The following is a 24,267-nucleotide window of genomic DNA, read 5'->3' as shown; positions in this document are numbered from 1 at the left end:
GCGGGTCCCCAAAAGAGATGTTTGAGGGCCGGAGCCGGAGCTGAGAGTCCAAGATGGGGCATCAGCTCAGACGCTGGTGTCCGGGTACAAAGGGTAGGGTGTCTGGGAGGAGGGTGCCAGGAGGGAAGGGCACAAAGAGAGGCTCTTGCTAGGGCCAGGGTAACTGAGGAAGGTCCCCCCCCCCCCCCCCCCCCGCCGCCCGGCAGTGGGCTCTGGCTGGGAGGGACCTTTGGGCAGGCTGGCTCTTCTAGAAGAGTCCAGGATGGACAGAGGGGCCCTGTAGGAGCTTCAAGAAGAGGAACAGTCAGAGAAAGTCTTCCTACACGAGAAGGCACTTTGAGAACACCACCTCTATGGGAGCATGAGAGTTAAGATGGCCAGAGAAAATTCCAGGCTGGGACAGTACCCCAGCCCTGCCGTGGGCCAGGCCCGAGGCTGGGAGGCTGGAGGGGGTCAGCTGTGGTCCCCGTCCCCAGGCAGAGCACAGGCTGACAAGAGAGACAGTCTTAGAGGCGAAGGCCACACATTGGTCCCGGTGCTGGGCTGGAGGGAGGTGAGGTGCCTGGGGCCAGTGAGGGGAAGGGAGGGCGCTCTGGGCAGAGACCACAGCGCACGAAAGGAGGTGGGCTGTAGGACTCTCGGTCAGAGAAGGAGAAGCCGGGGTGGCCCCGGGGCAGGTGGCTGCGGTGGGGACTGTAGTGATCCCCCCTGCCCCACCTGCAGGCCCAGTGCAACGGGCGGGAAGCAGAAAGGTGGGGACGGGCACAGGGGGTCTGAGGCAAGTTGCCCAGGACTCCCCCTCATTTCTTTCTGGCCCTCGTTCGGCCACTAACGTCCCCTGCCTTTGCTTGTCACGCAGGGTTTCACTTGAGCCCGGTCATCTTGCCCCCCGGATGCTCGTGGGGGCTCTGAGGCCGGGACACTGATTCCTCGGGCCCAGTTGGCCCCAGGGTTGAGAGGAACCCCCGGGCCTCCTCCTCCGAGAAGAGCTGCCAGCCCAGCCCAGGATTTGGCAATGCTCACCTGGCGCAGTTGTGAGCAGAGGGCTGGGAAGCTACCGGTGGCCTGGCCGACGACCTGCGGTGTGGCCCTGAGGGCCCGGTGGCTGCTCTGAGCGTGTCTGTGTCCTGATCTCCTCTTCTTATGAGGACCCCAGCCAGACTAGGTGAGGGCCCACCCCGAGGACCTCGTTTTACCTTAATTATCTCCAAACACCGTCATATTCTGAGATACTGGGGAGGGGGGCGGTTAGGGCTTTCAGCCTATTAACTTGGGGGACACAGGTCAGCCTGTGACGGTCCTGTTTGTAGATGAGGTGATAGGACATCTCGAGGAGCCAGCGGGCAGGGCAGTGTAGAAGTCCCCCCGTAACACCCAGCACCACTCTGAGGGGGATCCGGTCGGTGCGTGTCCCCCGGGCGGGGACCACGCGTTGTGACTTCCCTGCCAGCAGCATCACACAGAGTGGGCACCCAGCAGATGGCTGTCGGGTAGGCTGAAGTGAGGGATCCTGGGGCGGACCCAGCTGTCTGCTCCGACCCTTTCCCTTCTTCCCCAGGTCCCCCCCCCCCAGCTCCTGCCTGCTCCCCCTAATCCTGGCCGTTCATTCAAACACGTTCCTTGGGCACCTGCTCTGTGCCGTGCTGGGGGGGGGGGAGAGCTGTCACCCCCAGCTCCACCATTTCATGAGCCAATAGATGCCTTTCGGGCTACTTTGAAGTGCCTTTCTGTCATCTGTGAACAATAAGGCCCTGGCAACTACACACAGCCTGACCAAGGGCCTGAGGTGGGGGTGGGAGGAGGGACTCACAGTGTGGGTCCTTCCCCAGGTGGGCTGTGGGGAGAGTGGGCGGGGGAGGGGGGAGACAAGAACATAACCAACAACAATGCAAACAGTCAGTCACAGTGATGGAGGCAGGAGGTGGTAGGTACCGGATAGGGGACTGCTGGGCCCTCCGGCAGGTGGGAGGCCGGGGTTGTTTCTGGCCAGGCTGGTCAAGGGGTGCTTCGTGGGGCTGGGCGCTTTGGAGCTGGGCCGTGCAGGCCTGGTGGAGTGGGAGGAAGGAAGGTTATGTCGTTAGCTCCCTTACTCCGGAGTCATGTCGTTTCCCGTTCTGCAGGTAGGAAACTGCGTCACAGAGAGGGACAGGCTCCTGCTAGGAGCTCACCTGAACGCTTGCCTCTGACCCTGGCCCACAGGGGCTGCCTCCGCAGGTCGAGAATGCTGGGGTGGACGAAAGAGGGACCCTGAATCTTGCCCCGGGGAGTGCTCCAGGGACCCAGGGTCCCTGGAGGAATGGATAGGAGTTTCCCAGACAGAGGGGAGGCTCCCAGCCCAATCTCCTATAGCCATGTCCTGGTCAGACCCGGGTGGGGAGCTGACAGGGGTACCCCCAACCTGGAGTAAGGGCTTGGGGTTCTGAGGGTTATTCTCTACCTGTCCATGGAGCACTGTACTGTGAGCTTGACAGCTTTGGGTCCTGGGGTGCAGGTCGGGGCAGGTTTCTCGCGGGGCAGGGGCGTGTCCCAGACCCAGGGGCAGGAGCGCTTTGAGTGGGACCCCTCTTCTGCTGCCCTGCCCCGTTGTGTGGTGTGAGTGTGCAGGTGGCGGCGGGGCTCCCTTCAATGACAAAGCCGAGATTCGGAGAAGCTGGGGGCCAGCCCAGAGGCCCAGATTCTGAGGCTGGATAGCACCCCTGGGCATAGGGGGAGCCCCTGCGAGGTGGTGGCAGTCTAGAGGGAGTGCGTGTGCACCCCCACACTGTGGGGTTTCCCGATGGGAGGCGGGTCGCGACTGGCAGCAGTCACCATCTCAGAACCACCGGCGGGCCCCGCGAATCCCCTGGCTGTCCCGCGCGCGGGCCTCGGGCAGGTGACAGCAGCGTGCGTGCCCGTGCGTGGCTGTACCCGAGGCTTCCGCCGTGACGGAAGTGCGGGAGCGCGTGGCCGCGGCCGAGATTGGCGGGCCTCGGTACGGAAGAGCCGCTGCGCGTGCGCGCGGGCGCAGGTGGCGGGCGCGCACGTGGGCCACCCAAACAAAGGTGGCGCCGCGTGATCGAGTTCGCGCGCGCGCGCGCGCGGACCCCCCGGGACAGGCGCATCCCCGTGGGCCCCGGAGCGGGCCGCGCCGGGTGGGGCGGGGAAGCGCGCTGGGCGGGGCCGGGCGCGGGGCGGGGCGGCGTACGGGGCGGGGCGCGGGGCGGGGCGGCGGCTGCGCAGGCCAGGCCGGGGGCGCGCAGACTCCGCGCAGCGGGACGCGAGCGCGCGACCTGGCGCCGCCGCCGCCGCCGCCGCCGCTGCCGCCGCCGCCTCCGCGCTCGTGGCCGGGACCCGCGGGGCCGCCTCCTCCGGGCTCCCCGGCGCCGCTGGGCTCCCGGGCGGGCGGCAGGTGCAGCGCGGCCGGGCGGCTGGCGAGGGGGGCGCCGCGCAGCGGGTGAATGAGAGTTGGCCCCGATCTCCGCGCAGGGTAAGCGGCGCGCGCGCGGACGCCCACACGGACCTCGCGGACACACAGACACGCTCCGGGCACCGGCCGGCCGAGACACGACCCGGCCCGCTCGGCCACGCTCATCCCCGCGCCCGGGGCCGGCGCCCCTGCGGGAAGGGCCCCGAGCGGGCGCGCCCCGCTCACACGCCCCCAGGTCCCGCGCGGCTCCGGAGCGCGCGTCACGGCCACCCCCCCCCCCCGCCCCCTGCGCGCGCCCCGCGGCTCCCGGCCGGCCTGGGAGAGGAGGACGTCTAGGGGGCGCGGGGCCCGGGCTGGGGTGCTGCTGGTCGCTGGGTCGGGGGTCGCTGAAGCCAAGTGGGGACAGGGAGGTCGTCCTCCGACCCACTCCCTGGGCGCACAGGGGAGGAGGTGGGAGCCCTCGACCCCGGCGGTCCGTGCGACCCCAGAAACGACCCCACCAAAAAGTTGTGGCCACTCGTCCCCTCCCTACGCCCCTCTTTCTGCCCTGTTTACTCTCCCTTTGTTTGTGACTTCTAGCTAGTGGGGCTCTGCTGGGACCCAGGGCCGCCTGCAGGCCAGGAGGTGGAGTGTAGTGTGGCGGCCCCCAGCCTGGGGTCCCCACCGCTCAGAACTGGGCCAGCACCCCTGTCCAGGCCTACAACTGGGGAGGAAGGAGAGCCAGAGACGGGCGGGCCGGCGCACCTGCCCCTGACAGTGGATCTGTGGTGGGAGGAGCAGCAGGCCCCACAGGCTTGGAGACCTCAGTGGAACCCCCCCCCCCCCCAAGCCATGTTCATCTAGGGCCTGCTGCCAGCCCCAAATTTCCAGAGGCAGGGAAAATTCAGCTCTGGGGAGATCTTTTGCGGGATGGGGTTCTCTTCTTGCCTTCCTTGTGCAGGTTGGGGAGGAAATACAGAGTTCTGAGCCTCTCCCACACGCAAAATTTGAGGCTTGCTGAGTCTCATCCCCCATAGTGGCCCAGCTCTGGAGGTTGTTTTAAGTCTGGGCCTGGCGGGATGGAAAGGGACAGGGCTACATGGTAGTTAACAGAGGACTTGGGAGTCTTTCCATGGTGCACCTGCTCCATGACCTTGGGCAAGAAGGCTTTGAGCCTCCCTGTGCCTCAGTTTCCCCCCCCCCCCCCCCAGTAAAGGGAGAGGGGGGCTGGTAAGAGGATTAGATGAGGTGATGCAGGCCTCTCACTGGCCAGGCACACCCAGGGCAGAGATCAGGACACCCGGGTGAGGCTGGCAGTGCCCTCTGCCCCCAAGCAACCACAGCTTCTCTGAGTGTCCCACTTGTCTCCCGGACCCGTTCGAGGACACACTGTCCGGCTGGGTGAGTGTGTTCGAGCTGTTGGCCCTGCCTCGTGCTGGGTGGAAGCACATCCCACGGCTGTCACCTGGGACACCTCAGATCCGGGAGCTAGGTAAACCTGGTCCTCCTTCCTGCTGCACACCTGGAAAGCCGCCTGCCAGGTCTAGGGAGGGGGCCTGGCCTGGCTGGCCTTCTCCCTGCCGTGGCCGTGGTGTTGATCCTTCTGTAGTACTTTGTGGCCATTGGGCAGGGGCCTTGAACCTCCACAGCCTGGACGGTGCTGGACTCCTGGCGGGGGCAGGGGAGGCCAGCCTGTTCCCAGGGATGGGAGAGGTAGGGGTCTTCAGGGCCTTAGGACGGGGGCCCCCACCTCCTCGGCCCTTCTTCCCTCTCAGCTGCCCTGGCTGGTAGGGTGTGGCTGTCCCAGTGGTGCGGCCTGGGGACGAGCAGGGTCTGTCCTTGGGAACGTCTGTCTGCTTGCACTCGGGAAAGGCATTTCCTGGAAACTGATTGGGGAAAGTTTCAAAGTCGTGGTCAGTTTGCTGTGGCCCTGGGCAGCCCAGTTACTCTGTGTCTTCTACAGAGGCGGGCGGGGAACCCCTCAGGGAGGAAGAACCAGGTGGTCTCTCTCGAGACTGGAGGACTGCAAGGCCCCCCTCCTCGCCCGCCTCTTATCGGTCAAGTCCAGCCAGGAGTGGGTGTCAGGAGACCGGCGGTTGCCAGCTCCGTGTGACCTCCGCTTTCCCTGCCCTCCCTAGGCCTCACCTTCACCAACTAGAACCGAGGAAGAGAATCAGGCCCGTTTTTCCTGAATCACCATTTTTGCTGTCCAACAGAACAGAATAGAATACTAGCTCAGGCACAATGAGACAAAGTGCTCTCAGATCCCAGCGAGCCCCGTTGCCAGGGGAGGCTCGAGCCTGCAGCCCATCTTCTCGGTAACGGCGACGTTACAGATGTGACAGACGCCAGCACCAAACCCAGGCCGGTCTTGACGGGATCCGTGTAATCGGAGAACAGAGGGCTCCCTTGATGTGTCCACGGTGTGACCCCTGTGAGTGTTGTGCCACGGGGACCCCGTCACCTCGTGGGCCCCGGTGGACCTCTCTTCCAGCTCTCTACAGATTCTGGTCTGGGTGTTTCCCTCTGGAAGCTCGACCTGCACCAGCTGTGTGCGGGCATGGGGTTTCCATCCTGGAGCCGTATGCCTCCAGCCGTATGCCTTCCCCTCACGTGGGCGCCTGGCCCCTCACCTCTGGTATTTGGCCCTCTTCGTGTCAGGAGGCGGGGGCTCCTGCCTAGTGGCCGTGCTGGGGACCTGAGTGTTCCGGGAGCACCTGTTAGGGCAGAGTGGCCCGGTTACTCCTTCTCTGAGTTTCTGCCTCCTCCCCTTGCGGGCGGCTGCTACATGTTGTCAGGAGGACAGGAGACCATTTTTGTGTGCGCTTGCTGCCCTGGGGGAGCTCTGACGGCATCGGGGGATGTGGTGGAGCGTCCCCGTGCCTGAAGAATTTGGAAATGAATCGGGGGAGATGAGACGTGGGCCGTGGAAGTGAGTAGTGGGAGGAATACAGATGTACTTGCTGGGGAAGCAGCTTCTGTTTGCTCAGCACAGACAGGGGTGTCGGTGGGAAGCCGCTCGATGAGGATTTGTCCACTCACATGGCGCTTGAGGGAAGGCCTTTGGGGTGGGGAGCTGAAAGCCTGTTTGCAGGGTCTTTGGGACTGCAGCGGGTTCAGATCTTTTCTCCTTGGCTTTTCGGTGGCATAGCAGTGGGGACTCTCACTGGGTCTCCATCCGGGGCAGAATCTAGCAGATACCCCACGTAGAGAGGGTAAGAGTCCAAGTCCTCAACAGTTAGGTGTGGCTGGTGGACGTGGGAGGAGGCCTGGGTCCCTGAAGGTGATGGTCGTTTAATTTTTTTTTTTCTTAATGTTTATTTATTTTTTGAGGGGGGTGGGCAGAGAGAGGGAGACACGGAATCCGAAGCAGCTCCAGGCTCCGAGCCGTCAGCACAGAGACCGGCGCGGGGCTCAAACTCACAAACCGCAAGATCATGACCTGAGCCAAAGTGGACGATTAACCGACTGAGCCACCCAGGCGCCCCAGGTGGTGGTCGTTTAGCGGCTGGTTTGTTTAAGGCCCAGCCTAGCCCAGCCCCGGGTTCGGAGCCGGCTGCCGAGGAAGAAATGTAATCGGTTAACTTGAGAACTCAAAGGCAGGTTGCTCTGACTTCTGTTACAAACAGAGGTGGGGGAAGAAAATGAGGGTTTCCCTAATTAGAGAAAACCATGTTCTTTTGGCCTTTAGTGTCTGCGTGTGGCCTGCGGGGAGGGGTGGGTGGAGACTTTGGGCCCATAATTCTCCTCTAATGACAGTCGCCATCTGAGGGCTATTGTTGAGATTGCTGGGCGTTTGAGTTGTAACTGGGTTGTGATTATGTTTAAGCCCTGTGATCAAAGTCCCCTGTGGTAAAGCTAGAAGACAGGAAGCACTGGCCTATGACAAAAACAAAAACCAAAAACCGTTAGTAATAGTCCTAGAAATCACTCCGTTGTGCCAGACCTTGGCCCAGGTGTTCTCGCCACGTTGTGCCTTGAGAGAAACTAAGGCATGGAGAGGCGGTGGGGCTGGCCTGAGACCCCATTTAGCTAGGTAGCGGAGGGCGGATGGGAGTTTGAGCTGTTTGGCCCCTAAGGCCGTGCTCTTTCTGGGGGTTCGTGAGAGACATGTGAGCAACACGTTTAGGATCAGGGTAGGAAATCTCTGCTCTCAGACACGTGCCAATAGCAAGAGCGTCCCCAACCCCAGGCCTGACAGTCTTCTGGGCGCTTTATATGATTGACCTTTGTCACAGCCTCTCTGAGGTGCAGCCCACGAGCTGGTGAGTGGCAGAGCCACGTTTGAACCGGTGGTCTCTGTTCCTAACCTACAGCAGGGGGGTTTGGTAGAGAAAAGTTGTGATCCTGCCGTTGTGTGTTCTCAAGCAAGGTGCCTAACCTCCCTGGGCCTCAGCTAGGTCACCTGTAAACGAGGGTGTTGGTGTAGAATGTAGAAGCCGGGGGTGGGGGGTTTGAGAGCACGCAGGAAGGCCCGGCCAGCTTCTCCACGGAGGAGGGGGGAGCGGTGGGGGTGGGCAGGTGCTCCCCATCTCCGGCACTGGCTGGTGTTGAGTGGCCGTGTTGTGCAGCACTCAGACCGGATCTGGGGGGAAAGGTACGTGACACGGGATGGGAGCCGTATCGCCTCTCTCTCAAGTGGGGCGTGCTCAGAAACTGTAAAGCACTGTGCTCGGTTCCTGCTCCTTCGGGATGAGGGGCAGGGAAGGGCAGGCGTACCCAGAACTCCTGTATGCCCCCAAACTCCGGTTGAGCTGTGGGTGACAGAAACCAGATGTGTTGGGCACCGTCCAGGGTCCCGGCGGTTGTGGGGGGAACAGCTCACCCTCTCTCGGGGTCGGGTTCCCCTTGATTCGTGGAAGGGGCCCTGCTTCTAGCCCGTCCCCCTGTGGGCAGGGGCTTGGGGCTGTCTGGGGTGAGCACGTGGCTTGAGGAGGCAGGAGTCCCTCCCTGGTCCTACCAGTATGGCGTGCAGGTGGGGGGCACTTCTGCACCCGCCCTGGGACCGAGAGGCATGCAGCCCCCATTCTGACCCACCCGCCCTCTCGGCCCCCTTCTGCCCATGCTGCCTGCAGGGCTGCTCCAGGGTGGCTGAGCCCTGCGTCTGACACATCCCTGCTCCCTTCCCCTGGCCAGAGAGGCCTCTGATCACTTAGCAGGCCTCACTGCATCCCTCCTGACTCTGTTCTTCCCTCCTCCTGTTGGGTCTGTGAGCTTGGAGAAACGAGTGGGTGGATGGATACGCTCCCCACGGTGAGCCCCGGGCTTGGGCGCCTCGCTCGGTCCTGGGGGGCTGAGGGGGCTCCACGCACAAGGAGCTTCAGTCCTGGGAGCCTGGCTGGGGGAGGCGGGGCTGGGCAGGCAGAGAGGCGTCTGTTTTTGAAATGTCTTTACTGAGGTGCAATTTGCATATCTTACAGGTGCGCGATTCACCGAGGTTTTGCATGTTCACAACATTGCACAACCACCACCACAAGTCAAATTTCCGAGCGTTTCTGTCACCCGGGAATCCTCCCGGGTCCCTTAGCAGCTAGTCACTGCTCACCCCCGGCCCCCACCGCGGGTCTGCTCATCTTAGTACGCTGCGTTTCCGTCTGCGTGGCATCATGTAGCTGTGGATCACTCTTCTGAAGCGTGGCCCCGAGCGGCCCCCGACCCCCCTTCTCAGAACCTCAGGGGGCTCAGCTCGCCTCACCAGGCACCAGGGGTCTGAGCTCACAGCCACCCCCCTGGTTGCTATGGCTGTCTGAGAACGCTTCGAGCTTACCCACTGTGCACCGGGACCTTGAGCCAGTAGCATCCCTGCCTCCTCCAGGAAGCCTTCCTGGCTTTCCCCTTCCCGCGGGGTTAGGACCTCATGGGCCCCCGTGCTAGTCACCCTGCGTGTGCTTGCCTGTTTACCCACCTGCCTCCTGAGCTGCCGGGAGGACAGGGGCCCTGCCTTCCATCATTCTCTGGGGACGGCGTCTGGGAGTGAATGCTTACAGGTGGGGGGTTGTGTGGCCGTGGGTCCATGAGGCTCTCTCCCTGACATCCCCACCGTTTCTTCTCCTTGATGATTATGGTAGGGTCACTTGGCTTTGAAACTTCACTGCTCGTGTCCTCTGGAGCGTCTCAAGGGCAGGGCCTGGTCTGGCTGCGGGTGTCGGGGTGCCCTGCCGAGTGACACCGAGTGACCCATCCCGCCCTGGGCGGCATGTTGGTGGTGGTGGTTTTAATGGACTGTGTTTTGAAAGGTAGTTTTAGGTACACAGAAGAATTGCGGAGATAACGCAGAGATTTCCACATAGTCCTGTCTACGGTTTCTCTTGTTGTTAACGTTAGTTGGTGTGAAAACGTTGTTAGAATTAATGAACCAATGTTGACACATTGTTAACTAAAGTCCGCAGTTTACTCAGCCTTAGTTTTTACCCCAAATCTTTTTTCTGTCCCAGGATCCCATCCAGGATATTGTGTAAATTTGTTTTCCTGTCTCTTGAGGCCCGTCCAGGCTGGGAGGGTTTCTCAATTTTTCTTGTTTTTGATGATCCTGAAGCCTTGAGAAATACTAGGAATACTGTAGGATCCCTCTACATTGGAATGTGTTTAGACAGTTGGAATTTGGGTGTTTTGGACTGGGGTCCCAGTTTGGGAGGAAGCCCACAGGTGAAGGGCCCTCCTCGTCCTGCCCCATCAGGGCGCCTGCCGTCGGCCTGACTGATCCCCGAGGTGTCCGCCTCGGTCACCTGACTGAGGCTCCCCCACCCCCACCCCTGTCCACGCTGCCCTCTTGGGGGGAGCCCGTGTGTGTGGCCCACTTGGAGGGAGGGGTTCAGCCCCAGCTGCTCCAGGGCCCGGTATCTGCGTACTGTGTTTGGAATCCTCTGCTGGGGGAGACTTGTCTCCAAACCCCATTCACTAATTTATTCAGTCTTTTTTTTTTTTAATTAAAAAACATTTAAAAAATTTTTTATTTATTTGGAGAGAGAGAGAGACAGAGAGAGGAGAGACAGAATCCCAAGCAGGCGCCAGACTGTTGCCCCATGCGGGGCTCGAGCTCACGAACTGTGAGATCATTATGATGACCTGAGCTGAAATCAAGAGTCGGATGCGCCTCCGACGGAGCCCCCCCAGGTGTCCCTTGTTCATCAGGGACTCAGACCTGATTTTAGGTTTCGAGTTTCGTACTTTGTTGGGGAGCCTGCTCCAGCTTCAGCCCCACCCGGTGGGGTGTGAGCTCGTCCTCCCTCTCTGGCACACCCGCCCCGCCCCAGCCCTGCGGTCCGCGGGTTCTCCAAGGAGCGGGGTTCCATGCACAGGAGAGGGGGGTAGGGCGCGGGGGGCGGGTGCTGGTGCACTTGTTGCCGTGGGATTCGTTGGTCCGCACGCTGGAGATGACAGAGCAGGAGACTCAGGTCCTCTAACTCTGGATGTGCCCACGACTCCAACGACTTCGGCGAGTAACCATCTGTGTCCCTGTTAAGTGAAACGTGAGCTCATCCTGCTGATACAGTCCCCTCGTAACCACGTGGGCCCTTCTGGCCTCCTCCCCTCGCTGATCAAGACGTTTCCATCCCGCGGTGGGAACCGGGCTCCCCCATTTTGCATCCATTTCCTTAATTGGCCCATTCCAGTCGGCGTGCAGAGCGGGACCAGGATGGCTATCCCGGGCCGTGGGAGGCAGCTCTGTGGGCCTGGATGCGGCCTGCGCGTCCGGCTGCTTCTCCGCGGGGCCGCTGGCGTGCCGTCAGAACTCAGGCTGCAGGGGGCTCACTGCGCGGCGCATCTCTAAGAAGGCCCGTGGCCTGCAGGGAGGTGGGGAGAGGGGAGCTGGGGCCTCCGGCTGCGCCTGGTCAGCCCGCCCCGCGGGTGCAGGGCACACAGACTCGGCATCCCTTTGCAATCTGGAAGCGGGGCTCAGTGCACACAGCCCAGAGGTCTGGCTCCAGCAGCATGAGGAGGAAGGCTGCCGGGGACCCCGTGCAGCTCTTGGGCTGAGATCCCGGTGGGGCCTGGCTCCTCCCCGCGTCTGAACTCACACCTGAGCAGGGGCGGCCCTCGCAAGAGCACCCCTGAGCAGCAGGGCCCCGAGGGCAGTTTCCTTTCTGGAAACGAGAGACGGGAGGCTCCGCGTTGGCTTCCGTTTCCACGGAGGGTCTGTCTGCACACGTGCGTGCGGGTCTCTTTGGCGGGGAGGAAGGCTCCCGGGAGGAGGAGGAGGAGGAGGGCTGGGCAGGGGGTGGTGCCCTGGAGCGGGGTGCCTGCACGCCCTCTGTGGGGCCAGGCGCCCGGCTCCCAGCGCTCAGTGGGCCCTAGCGCGGCCCTGGGTGGGGGAGTTTCCGAAGAGGGCAGCGGCCGGTGGAGCAGGCTCGGACGAAGGCTGGCACGGTGGCTGTCCTCGAGAGAAAACGGGGCAGGACAGCGGGAAGGACACGGTGAGTAGGGCAGCGAGGGTGACTGTCGCTTGGGGCGGCGCACAGGTGGGCGGGAGCGCCGTGCCCCCACACCATCTGCAGCGTCCCTGTGCCCTTTCCCGCGCAGGCTGTTGGGGGCCTCAGAGGAGCCAGTCTTGTTTTCTCGCTCTCGGGAGAGCTCCCGCCGGGGACCTGGGGGGGGCTCCGGCCACCTGCCCAGCCCACAGCGTGGTGCCTGTGCTGCGTGCCCCGTCCGTGCCTTCTCACCTGCCTGAGAAGGACCTGCTCTGTGCCGGGGAGCGAGGCCGCTGCCTCCAGGAGCACGTGGCGGGAGGGACGAGCGAGGTGGGGGCCGCGGGACAGCAGCCCACCCCGCCTGGGGGTCAGGAGGACCCCTGGCGGGGTGAGAAGGGGCCACAGGAGCCCATTTGGAGGGACATAGGATTTAGGCCGAGGAGGAGTGACGAGGGGCTGTAGGCCGGGCTAGGCCTCCAGCCAGCATTCTGCCCTCCCCTGGGCCCGCTCTGGTGGGGGCCTGTGGGGGCAGCTTACCAAAGGTCAGCTCCGTGCAAGGCTCCTGGAGATCCAGCTGGCACGTGCCCCCATCTGCTGGGGCTGGGCCATGTCGGGGTGCTGTGGGATGTGTGGCCAGCTGCCTGGGCCTCCCATCTGGGCCTTCTCAAAGTTCCTGTCTCCCTGCTGTGGTGTGGGGGCTCCAGTCTCCCCTGGTCCCCTGGGGGGCATCTCAGGAGGCTGGTGGAGCTGGCCAGGGGCTCACTGAGTGGGGGCTCTGTGGGGCTGGGGGGGGGTGCTCTTATGCCCGAGCGGCTCTTCCTGGGAGTGAGGCTCCTGGGGCCTGATGTGGGGCCGGCGTGCCATGGTCCTGCTGCCTGTGTCTTCCTGCTGGCCTGGCTCCCCCGCTGGGGTCCCCCTCCCAGATCCTTGCTGTGCCACACCTGCATCCCTGCTTCTTTCTGGGTTGACGTTTGTGGGTCTGCTGGGTCCCGTGTGACAGGCACAGTCAGCTCTGCTCTGGGGGTGATGCCGGCCCGGCCTCTGGTCCAAACCTTTATTATCACAAGACTCAGAGCCTCACTCTTAGAAGCACCAGGCTCACCAGCCACCTGCAGGGTTCCCACAAAACTCACACCCCGACGGGGGTGCCCTGTGGCAGCGAGGTGCGTGGATGATCTCACAAACCCCGCGTCCAGGAAGCAGAAGTGTGAGGGTCACGTGTGGGGGCGGGGTGGAGGGGGTGCCCAGCTGTCCCGAGGGGCATCGCCGCCTGGTGCCGGCGGGTTGAGGCTGAGCCCTGCGCCCCTTCCAGGCCCCTGTGGGCGTGTCGTGGGGGCCCTCTGCTGGCGTCAGCACCCAGGTCGGGTGTCCGGGAGCTGCAGCCCCTTTCTCGTTCCATCCAGAGAGGAAGGTCGGAGTCCCTGCTGGACAGGAGGACAACGCGTGTCTTTCCCCGGCGGTGTGCCCGATGGGCGACCAGGGTGTCATATTGCTGGAGCGTAGAGCAGGCACGCTGGGCGCATCCTGGGTCAGAACGAAGAGAGAGCCTCTGTTCCACAGCCCGTGCTTGAGAATGCAGGGAGGAGTGTGAATCATGTCGCGAGCATTCCACGAGGAAGTTTAAGCAAGCGTAAGCATCTGAGTGTGTGCGTGCAAGGCGCGTGTGAGACGGAGGTGGTGTGCGAGCTGGTGTGGAGGAGGAGGGTAGCGGTAAGGACCCAGAGGTGCCGGACCAGAAGGCAGAAGCGAAGGAGAGAGATTTCCTGGTCCTCAGAGCAGGGCCCGGCCCGCCAAACACTGGAGGCTGTGGATAACGTGACTTCGCTGCTGCTGAGCTGGGTGGAGAGGAAGTGAGATGTGACTCAACCAGCAGAAAGCCCTGGGCATCCAGGCTGGGTGGAGCTGCTGGCCGCCGGCGGGATTGTAGTGAGGACTGGAGGGGAAGGCAAGGCAGGAGGGGCCGTCCGTGTCCCTGCTGGGAGAGCCTAGAGGCAAGGGGTCCGTGGTGGTCAGGAGGGGCCCGGCAGGTGTCGGCGGCAGATGGGCACCACCGCAGGGGTGTGCCCGGGGAGATCAGCCCCAGCAACCCCCGGCCGCTGCCAGACCGGGAGGGAGGCCCGGGAAGCCTCACGACTGCCTGGCATGATGGCGGGGGAGTCTGACGGCGGGGGGAGCACAAGGTGCCGCTGGGCATCTCCCCGCTGGTGCTGGGAAGGCACAGTGTCGAGAAGGGACGTGGTGAGGCTCCTGGATGTGGAGGTCGGCTAGCGTTTGTGAGAGGCGGGCCCGCCTGGTTCTTGGGAAGCAGGGGATTCATGCTTCTGTCTGCGGGCTGGGCCGGAAACGGGGAGACGTGGCCTCTCGCCAGCCAGTTTCTCTGCTTTGAAAAGCCCCGCGCCTCATCTTCCACAGCTCGTCGCCACCTGCCGTGTTCCGGGAGTGGGCATTCTTCAGATGCTCCCGTGGCGGGGAGGTGGGTGGCTGCAGTTCTTGAAACAGCGCCTTCCTCTCCCCGGGGTCCTCCGTCAGGCTCCCGAGCCCCGCACCACTGTCGCACAGGCTGGGCTTTGCTCGTCCTGAGAGGAGGGGACAGACTGGGCAGAGCCTAGCCGTGGCCCAGGCCTGGCTGGTGCTAAAGCCTTTCCTCTGCCCGGGTCACGGCCTCGCTAGGAGGCGTGGGGCTGGTGACTGCGCCTCTCCTCCAGAGCAGAGCTCCTGCTGACCCAGGGCGGGGACCGCAGGTGGGCCACATGCTGGGCGGGGGCTGGGCACACAGCAGGTGCTCCATGAGTGGGGAGGTTTTTCCAGCCTCGCTGGTGCTCCAGAGGAATCCTTCCGGAGCTGCAGCCCTGGTCCCGGGGTCCTTGACCCTCTGGCAGAGTTGCTGCCATCTCTGGGGAGGCCCCGGAGCCTCCGGGGGGAGGGAGTCTTGGATGCCGGGGTCCCCACCTCACGTGGCCCACGCGTGGACAGCATGCTGTCCTGCTGGTCTGGTGGGGGGGCAGGGCACCCCAGGAGAGGGTGAGTGGGTGGGTGACACCCCCCACAACAAACCTGGCTGTGGCCTCGTGGTCCCCACTCTGCAGATGAGTAAGTGGGGTTGGAAAGGTCGTGGTAAGTGGCTGCCCCCGGGACCCGTGCCCTTGGCTGTGTCCCAACTGCCACACCTTTTGGGCCCATTTAGGTGTTTTACAGGGTTGAAGTTGTCTATTTGTTACCCACTGCGGGCCCCAGGGGGACCCTAAACTCTGCTTTCGGGGTGACCTGCCCTCTTCACGTGTGTGTGTGCCGAGGGCCCCCCGGCTCTGCACGGACCTCCCCAACCCTGTCGGGAAAGCCGGGGTGTCAGATTCTTCCCTGTCACCTGACCCTCCATCAGAGGACGTGGGTCTCCCCCACTGGACCGTGAGCTCCTTGAGGCGGGGCTCGGGCTCGGGCCATCTTTGCAGGTGCCTGCCGCACCTGGCCAGCGAGCGCTGGGAGGCCAGGGGCCGACCATGATGCTCCCTGCCCTGCCCTTGCTGTCTCACTCGGAGCCAGCGGGGCGGGATCTGCTGGAGGGTGCTGTCTGGGGTCTGGCTCGGTCTCGGTCTCGCTCTGCCCTCTGGAGGCTGAGCCAGCCCAGGGGGCGGTACCTGGAGCGGAGGCCTGGGGGGTGGAGCGGGGCGGGGCCAGGGAGGCCTCGCTAATCTGGGCCGTCCCTGCCCCTGGAGCCTGTGTCACCGCTTCTGAGAGGGGCGGGAGCTTTGCTGGGGGTGGGGCAGGAACCCTAAAGAACGGGAGGACTGGCACTTGGAGCAGGAAGGCTCGCACAGAAATGCCGCCCGATGGTGGTAACGGGGACTCTGGAGCTTGCCGCGGGGGCCCAGGTCTCACACCCGTGGTCTCCTTCGCTAATGGCCCCATTTGAGAGCTGGAGGGGCCGGCACAGAGAGGTGAGGTGTGGCTCAGGAAAGATCACACGGCTAGAGAGATGCGAGGCTGGGTGATTACAGAGGCCACTGTCACCCAGGGCCTTGGCACGTCTGCATCAGCCTTGGTGGCCTGAACAGGCCTCTGGGTTCCTCCCAGAGGCAGGAAGGGCACAGTCTGGAGCGTGACCCATGCAGCCCCGGGTCCAGCCCTTTGTGTCTGCTCTGCGTCCCCCTGGAGCTGCAGGACCCCTTGCCTTCTGGCAGAGAGCCGAGGAGGTGCTGGAGGTGTGGGGGGGCCCCCGTCCGAGAAGGTGGCGCTCCTGGGGCCGGGGCGCCGTAGTTCTGTGTGTGTGTGGCCTAGGCGGGGGGTTGCCGCCCGTATGCCTGGTCGGTGGGTGTCTTCGGGCTGCTCCTCCTGAGGGGCCTGGGGTGGGGGTGGGGTGTGGCTTAGCAGGGGGAGAGGAGGGAAGAAACCCAGGGCTTAGAACCAAGTGCGGGCCAGGCGCACAGGAGAGAGGCCGTGGCCGGGCAGGGATGGGCCTGAGAGGTTGGCAGGGAGAGCCCATGGCGTCTGTCCCAGCACAGCCGAGGATCCGGGGTCTCGTTTGAGAAGCAGCTGGAGAAGGCAGGGGCCCCAGAACGGACAGGCCCCGAGGCAGGTCACTGTGTCCTTCCTCTTCCCAGCGTGTGACTGTGGAATCCCTCTTTGTCCTACGTGCTCTGATCCCAGACCTAAAACACGTTAACCTTACTGCTGTGCCAGAAAGCGGACTGTGAGTTTACCAACTCTCACCAAATCTGAGTGCGGCCTATGCTGCCAGAGTCGTTGCTGGTGTCCCAGCTTACACACCCCAGAAAGGTCTGTGTCCTGTCCCTACTCCCCGCCCCCCCCACCCCCGGCACTGTACATTTAGCCGTGGCCACAGAGGGACAGGAACTGTCAGGTGTCATTGGCACATTGGGACCTTGCCCATAAGTGCGGGCCCCACGGGGGGGCAGGGACCATATCCCTCATCCAAGAGTCCCCACCACTTGGCTGAGGGCATTTCGGCGTGCTTGAGGAGGTGACGCCTGCCCACCTGAGTCCCCCCCCCCCCCGCCCCCGCCGGACCCTTGACCTGGGGCGTGAGGCCACCTCCCCGTCCTCCTGCCAGCAGACTTAATTGACAGATGAGCTTCCTTTTAAGTTAGGCAAGAGTGTATTTTCTCAATAGTTGGCTGCCTAATTGTGTGATTGCTGGGTGAGTTGCCGGCCCTGAGTCGTAGCAAGGAAGGTCAGCCGTGGCCTCGCTTAGAGCGAACACGGTCATTCACAACCGGGTTCACGTTCTCTCCGGGATCTTTTTACCATTCCAATTGGGAACCACGTCGGTTACACCTGCAGGAGCCCCGAATTCGGAGCGGGATTTCCATCTTGAGCGTCACTGACTCGTGTGCTTTCCGTCTGTGGGGACCAGCCTGTGGCCCGTTCCCCTGCGCATAGAGGCTGGCCCTGCTGCGTCCCAAACATGCTGGGGATAAAAAGAGCCTGTTATGACCCATTTATAAAGTATTTCAGAATCACCTACATGAATATTTTGTCCTAAATTCTGTGTAATTAGGAGAGAGAAACCCTACTCCGTGATTATTTTCGAGCACCAGAATAACCTAGATGAGAAATCTCTCCGTGTAGGTTTTCTCAAAAGAAGCCATTTTAACAAAAAACATAATAGGAGTTGATTTTATCTACACTGTTGTCTCAAAGGCTTGGAAATAGCGTGTCTCCTTAAGGAACCTGCAAGCCTTGCTGACGGTTATGTGGTTTGCAGAGCCTTTCACTTGCCAACAGTGAAAGGTAACCTTCCGGAAGTGTTTACAGAATCCTCGTGAATCCTGGCTGGTGAGCCATGGCCGGCTTCCCTCCTGCCCAGCTTCCCCCCCAACCCCGCTCAAACCTCAGCTGAAGCCAGAAGGCCCTTCTGGCTGTGAGGTGCTGGGGTGGGTGAGGTTGGATGAGGAGGGGAATTTGCCGCTCTTGTCCATTTAGGGAATGTTCCTTGAGCGCCTCTCATGGGGGGGCTCCCCTGCCGCTTGCAGAAGGCAGCTTGGGGGCCGCGTGGAGCACCCTTTGCTGGGGAGGCAGGTGTGGGGCTGAGTTTCTGGGGTAGCGTGTATGGGGCTGGGGGAGACCTCTAGGAAGGGAGACTTGTGGGCCGGATCTTCTTCTCTTTTCGGGGCCCCAGGCTCACAGACCTGGAGGAATCCTGGCCCTTGGGGCCGCCCGCAGCAGTCACGCAGGACCCCCTTGTCTGTTCGCTCAGTTATTTCCAACGTGAGAGGTGCCCTGGAGCTCGCCAGCAAAGCAGGAGCGGGGACGGACCTTGATGATAAGCCCCGAGTAACTAGGTTCTCCCAGCGGGAGATCAGCTCCTGGGTTGCCCGTTTCCTGGGGGAGGCCTTTCTTGGGCCCGCACCACACTGTCTTGTGTCGGTGGGGCCGGACATCTGCCCGGGGGCATCTCTCCTCCCTGACCCTCTAGAAGTGGTCTGGGCAGAGCGGGGGCTGGGGAGGCGACGCCTGAGGAGCATTCGAGGCCGGGGCAGGTATGAAAGCACACAGGTGTGAGGGACAGGGTGTGCTCAGGACGGGTGGGGCACAGGGGAGAGGCCAGAGGTGGCCAGAGGAGAGCTGGGGTGAGGGAGGTGGGGGAGTTAGGAGCCTCGTGGTGGTGGGGTGAGCCCCGCTGACGGCAGGTGTTTCCAGAAGTTTCAGGTGTGGGAACGGCCTGGGATGGGAGAGGGGCCCCTGAGGCTGGGGCCACCCTGCGGTGAAGGGGAAGATCGGAGCTCCGGCGACCCCGGGGGTGTCCTGGGGCCGGGAAGGGGCCCCCATGAGGCGAAGCATTGAGGGATGGGGGTTGTGAGCCCCTCCCTGCGTGTGGCCGGCAGACCAGGCCCAGAAGAACCTGCCCTGCAGCCGAGAGGCGTGACCAGGCTGTTGGCAGGCTCCTGGGAAGTGAGGGGGCAGAGGGGCACCAAGTGGGGAGACCCTGCCTTTGGGCTCAATGCCTCGGGTTTCCAAAACAACCCTGGAGGTGACGTGGGGGGAACTGGCCTTCAGGACAGGGTTTTCTCGTGGTTGCCTTGGAGAGTGGTGCCTCTTCCGAGCTCGGTGTCCTGGGCTGTGAACCTGCCTTTATCAAGGGGTTGCCCTACCCTTGGGACCCTTGTCTTATAGCCCCGGGGTAGGTGCTGGCTGTGCCCCTGACACCAGGGTCGTGAAGGTGGTGGGGTCCCCGCGTGGAGGACCTGGAGACGAAAACAGGCTCCCGTCAGGCAGCTCAGCCCCTGGCCAGGGTTGGCCGCCCTGTCCTGAGTTGACCCCCACCTCCCCCGTACCCACACCCCTGCCCAGACCACCCCGGCGGCTGCCCCCCTCAAGCCATCAGGAATCATCGACGGTCCCCTGCACCTTTCGAGGGGCCGAGATTGGAGAGCACGGAGAAGCCTCGAGCCGCACGGAGGTGGGGACTGTGGCTGGTGTCCACAGCCAGCGGGCGAGCCGGCCCCTCCAGCTCTCCTGTCCTTACATCTGGCACTCCTTCTCCCTCTGTCCCCATGGTGGGCTCTCCCAAGGAGCTGGAAAGGACCGAGCCCGGTCCGGGCCTCGCAGTGGGTCGGCATGAGCCTGCGGTCCTGCAGAGAGGGCCCGGCCACCCCGTGTTCTCCTTGCTTGGCATGCGGACCCAGTGCAGCAGGTGGATGGACTTTATCCAAAGGCAGTTGGTGGAGGCTGTGGAATGCTTGTGCGCAGGTGCAGCCCTCCGGGGGGGAGGTCAGGGGTCACGTACCTGCAGGTTCCCCGCCCCCCCCCCCCCCCCCCCCCGCTTCTTCCTGAACTGTCTGGGGGGACGTGGAGCGGGGACCCAGGCTGGGAGTCTGACCGGTTAAATGGCCCGGTCGAGCCCGGGGCTCTCAGTTTCTGTCGGTGTGAGTGTGCTGGGGATGAGTGACCCTGGCCGGCCTTTCCGGTAGGGTCAGCTGTGTCACAGCAGAGGGACTCTGACCGCCTTCTGTGTGGGTGGAGCCGGGCTGAGCGGTGAGTGAGGTGGGGGCTGCCGACGGCCCTTCTCTTCCCGGTGAACCAGTTGACCAGATCTTGTTTCCTTTTGCGACCTGGGGGTCAGGCCCGAGCAGGCGGCCTTCCGTTGCTCCCTTGAGCCTTTCCCACTGTCCCCGAGGTCTCGAGGCTGCGGGATCGTGTCAGCTGCTGTCCCCGGGCAGGATGGGAAACCACCCTCCTGGGCTGTGCCAACCCGTCAGTCCGGATCGGCCAGGTCTCCGAGGAGCCTGCCGCTCTCGGTGAGGCCTGCCCTCCCCTGGGAATCCACCGCCAGACCTTTGGACCCTGGTCGGGACGGGGGCTCTCCGTCGGGATCGCGGAGCTCGGTGCCGGAAGCTGGACCGGGGCGGCCTGTGGCTGTGCCACGTGGGCACGGGCGGCACGGGTCCTGGCGGAAGGACCTTCACGGAGCCAGGCTGTGGCGGGAGCCCCACGGCGGGTGGGGACGAGGTGATGCGGTGAGCGGGGCCTCCCCTGGACCTGAGGGGCTCTGCTGAGTGGCGTCTCTCGCGTTTGCTGCGACCTGCCCGCAGCGTCGTAACGAGGACGGAAACCAGTGCGGTGCAGGTTCCTGTTTGAGGGCAAGTTCGCGTGGAATGTGGGTTTCTGCCTGTTCTCTGCTCGCATGGGCTGCCTCTCAGGTGCGAAGGCGGCCTGTTCCGATCAGCTGCGTTTTTCTGGTTCAGGGTTTGGCAGTAGACCCTTTTTCTGGGTCGAACTTCGGCGAGAATTCTAGCCAGAAGTTGGGGTGTCTTCTGCTCCGGTAAGCCGAGGCCAGGGCTGTGGCCGTGGAGGGGCCGGAGGGGTCCTCTCGCTCCTTAGCTGTTGCTGCCCCGGGATTCCAGTCATGGAAGGTGCCGGACATCCTCTGGCCCGCATCCTGATGGGACCCTTTAAGTGACTCCCCCCCCCCCCCCCCCACCGACCTCAAGAGATGAAATGCTGGTTACTGGTCTGATTTGCAGGTGCTGGATTCTGGCTGCCCGAGGAGGCCCGGGTCGCTGGGGTCTGGTCGGCCGAGCGGTGGGGCCCCCCTGGGGTAGGAGCCCCTGTGGTCCGATGGGGACGTGAGGGAGTGGTGCATCTGTGACTTCCTCTGAGGGCAGGCGAAGCTGATGTGGGACAGGGGAGCTGCAGGGCGCAGGCCCTTATCAGCTGTGCTGGAACCGAAGAGAAGCAGGGTGGGGGGGGGGGGCACAGGGGCGAGTGGGGGAAGGTGAGCGCCACAGGGTGGGCCTGGTGGGTGGGCCAGGGTTCCGGCGCCTGCTATGCTGCCCCCAGAGCCCCGAGGAGGCAGGGCCATCAGGCAGGAGGGGGGGTCTCCGGTAGGGGGCTGTCACAGAGGGAGTGTGGGGACAAAGCCGACCGAGATGTGGGGTCCGGGGTTGGGACGGCACGAGATTTGGGGAGAAGCCCCCGCACAGGACACGTCGGCGTTTGGAAGCCGTGTCCACAGATGGGGGCTGGACATTCGTGCTCGGGAGCGCCCTGGACCCGGTGGGGGGGCCTGGGTGTTAGTGGTCGCGTTACTGATTCTGGAGCCTGGGGATGCGATGGCTTTTCAGACTTTGAGCCGTTTTCCTCATCGTTGTGCTTTCGGATATTGATTCCCCCCCCCACCGCCACCTCCCGTGTTCTCTGTGGAAGGGGACGAGAGCGTTTCCTCAGATCAGCTCCATCTGGCGTCACGGCCACGCGGCCGACGGGTCCTGTCCCGTTTGTTGGAGCTGAAGCAAATGCACGGTTGAGGTTTTAATGCCCTTTGCAGAAAAGTGACTTGGAAGCCTTTTCCCAGGAGGGGCCCCCCTTTGGGAGCGATGCAGGAGGACCCCGGGCCCCTCTTGTTCCCAGCGCTGCCTTCTCCCTGTAGATCAAGCGCAAAGCCCATCTTAACCTGCAAGGCACCGGGGAACGTTCGCTGTTTACAGAAGCAGTTTGTGGAAGGGCCCTGCGGACGGGCGGGCCCTGCGGTGCTGGCATCATTTCTTCTCGAGTGGCCGTGAAATGGACTGTTCCACGTCTGGTTTCTCAGGGTGGGTGATGCCGCGGTCTCTGGAGGGCGCCCGCCAGCTTGTGAACGGCGCCCGCAGGTGTCCCCCAGATGCTGCCACCTCCTCCTGGTCTCTCAGTGGCGGGACCTCAGGTCACCGTCAAGGGGGACAGAAGGTGTCCCCCACGTGCAGCATCCCAGGCTTGCCTTGTCCGCCCAGCAGGGCGGGGTCTGCCGCAGCCTCGTTTCTGCACGGGGGCACCTTTGCCGCCCGGGTCCTCGGGTGGGGAGCGTGGAGCTGGTGGCCTGGTGCGCTCAGGCCGGTATGTCTGGTTCCCCTCCTTCCTGTTCGTTTCCCTCCCGGCCACCCGTCCCTTCTGCTTTACCTGCGTTCGATTCCTTCCCCCAGGAAGGCAGCACCTGTGTGCTCCTGGGACCAAAAAGGCTCTGATTTGCCTGCTGAGTTGCAGTCTGTGGGTGGAGGGGGGTCGGGAGACGGGCTGCTGGGCGCCGAGAACCACAGAGGCCGTGCGTGCTGGGCTTCAGAGGCAGAGTGGGTGTGCCCAAGGCAGGGGTGCAAGGCGGTGTACGTGTGCACGTTCACTCAGGTGTGTGAGCCCAGGTGTCCCAGGGCCCGTGTGCCTGGACCGAGAGACACCTGTGGATGAGGACTTCGGGGAGGGCTTCCTGGAGCAGGAGGCGTCTGTGGCCCCTGAAAGTCGCACAGCACCCAGAGGCAGGGAGGGTGTTTGTGAGCAGATGGGGTGGGTAAGAGGACATGTGCGTGGGAACTCCTCTGGCCTGAACCCCAAGGGGGAGGGCAGAGGTGGAGAGAAGGGGCGAGGTGTAGCTGCTGGCCTGGCCGGGAACGGGGGCGCTGCCCCTCCCTTGCTGCATGGCTCTGGGCCAAGTCTTCCCTGTAAGGTGAGGGTGCCACTCTTGCCCGCGCGGTGACACAGAGCAGACGGCGCTCAGGCCCCGTCCCCCCGTCCCCGCCTCCCGTCTGTCACACGCCCTTCAGCCACAGAGCCTGCTGCTTCCCCGACCCCTGGGGCCCACTCTGGTCGTGCCTGCGGACACAGCTCCCTACTGGGTCCCAGCTGCCACCCCTCGAGGCCTGGACTGGGGTCAGGGGGAGCCGTGGACCGACCAGCCCGCCCCTGGACCCCTTCTCCAGGGTCACTGGCTAGGCTGGCGGCTCTCAGACCCTGGTCTCAGAACCCTTTGTAGTCTTCGGTTACGAGGTCACCACAAGGCCCCGACATACATGGGTTGTCTCTGTTGTTCTTGACTTTCTGAGAAACTACGAGCGGGGCGCCGGGGGGGCGGGGCGCTCGGTCAGCTGGGCGTCCGACTCTTGATTTCGGTTCAGGTCATGATCCCAGGGTCGTGGGATCGAGCCCCAAGTCAGGCTCTGTGCTGAGTGTGGAGCCTGCTTGGATTCTCTCTCCCCTCTGCCTCTACGCCTTCTCTCTCTCTCAAAAGAAAAAAAAAAGTAAAACTAAGAAATCTAAAGGTATTAATTTATCAGGAACTGCCAACTATAAACCCATTCCGTGTTTACGTAAATAGCTTATTCTCATTAAAAAAAAAATCACCGTGTCCCCCCCCCCCCCCACTCCACAAAAAGGAAAGCAGTGGGGGCACTGGCAGCTTAAGTTATGTGTCACGTGTCCCTTTTGCCATGTTGTCTCTCCGCGGGCCGCCTGAGGGCGAGTGTGGAAAAGCAGGTGTGGCCTTATTTTTGACCTCATGGGTCCCCCCAAAAGAGGTTCCTGAGCCATGCTCCGAGAACTGCTTGTTTGGCTTTGGGAGAGATTTCCCTGAAGTGGTGAATGAAGGTTCTTGTTCCCGTTTTTTTCTGTTTTATTTAAAGTCCTTCCTTTGGGGCGCCTGGGTGGCGCAGTCGGTTAAGCGTCCGACTTCAGCCAGGTCACGATCTCGCGGTCCGTGAGTTCGAGCCCCGCGTCGGGCTCTGGGCTGATGGCTCGGAGCCTGGAGCCTGTTTCCGATTCTGTGTCTCCCTCTCTCTCTGCCCCTCCCCCGTTCATGCTCTGTCTCTCTCTGTCCCAAAAATAAATAAACGTTGAAAAAAAAAATTTTTTTTTTTAAAAAATTAAAAAAAAAAAAAAATAAAGTCCTTCCTTTATTTAAAACAATTTTAAAATGTCCTTTGCTGTGGAATAGTCAACACCTTCAGGATCCAAAAGGGGTTGAAGCTGAGGATGAGTCTCCAGTGCCTCCTCCTTCCTCCCCTCTCCCTCCCCTCCCCCACTCCCCCCTCCCTTCCGCTTCCTTTCCCCTCCTCCCCTCCCCCTCCTCCTTTTCCCTCCTCCTTATCCCCTTTCCCCTTCTTCCCTGTCCCTTTTTCCCCTCCTCCCTCCTACCATCCCCACCCTCTCCACCCCTCTCCCTTCCCCCTCCCCCTTCTCCCTTCCCCCCTCCCCCCTTTACTCCAGTGCTGGATG

The 24,267-nt window shown here is 63.0% G+C and overlaps 1 protein-coding gene across 5 annotated transcripts in view; it reads left to right on the top strand.

Moving 5' to 3' along the window:
* The first annotated feature begins 3,241 nt into the window (after positions 1–3,241).
* GRAMD4 (GRAM domain containing 4) overlaps positions 3,242–24,267 on the top strand; it is a 75,149-nt gene continuing 54,123 nt past the window's right edge. The window contains exon 1 of one of the 5 annotated variants that reach the window (XM_086711975.1): positions 3,242–3,466. In XM_086711975.1, the coding sequence (XP_086568101.1) occupies positions 3,438–3,466 (29 nt within the window). In that variant the 5' untranslated portion in view covers positions 3,242–3,437. Of the gene's footprint in view, positions 3,467–13,402; positions 13,424–15,573; positions 15,729–15,787; positions 15,993–20,131; positions 20,268–24,267 lie in introns of those variants that run through there. The other 4 variants (XM_086711978.1, XM_086711977.1, XM_086711980.1 and 1 more) reach the window with 4 other exon arrangements.

Source organism: Puma concolor, chromosome B4, assembly GCF_028749965.1.
Source record: "Puma concolor isolate L17-30 chromosome B4, mPumCon1.1.hap2, whole genome shotgun sequence".
NCBI classification, from domain to species: domain Eukaryota; kingdom Metazoa; phylum Chordata; class Mammalia; order Carnivora; family Felidae; genus Puma; species Puma concolor.
Note: the sequence above shows the minus strand (reverse complement) of the source record. Positions and strands in the feature narration are given on the sequence as shown.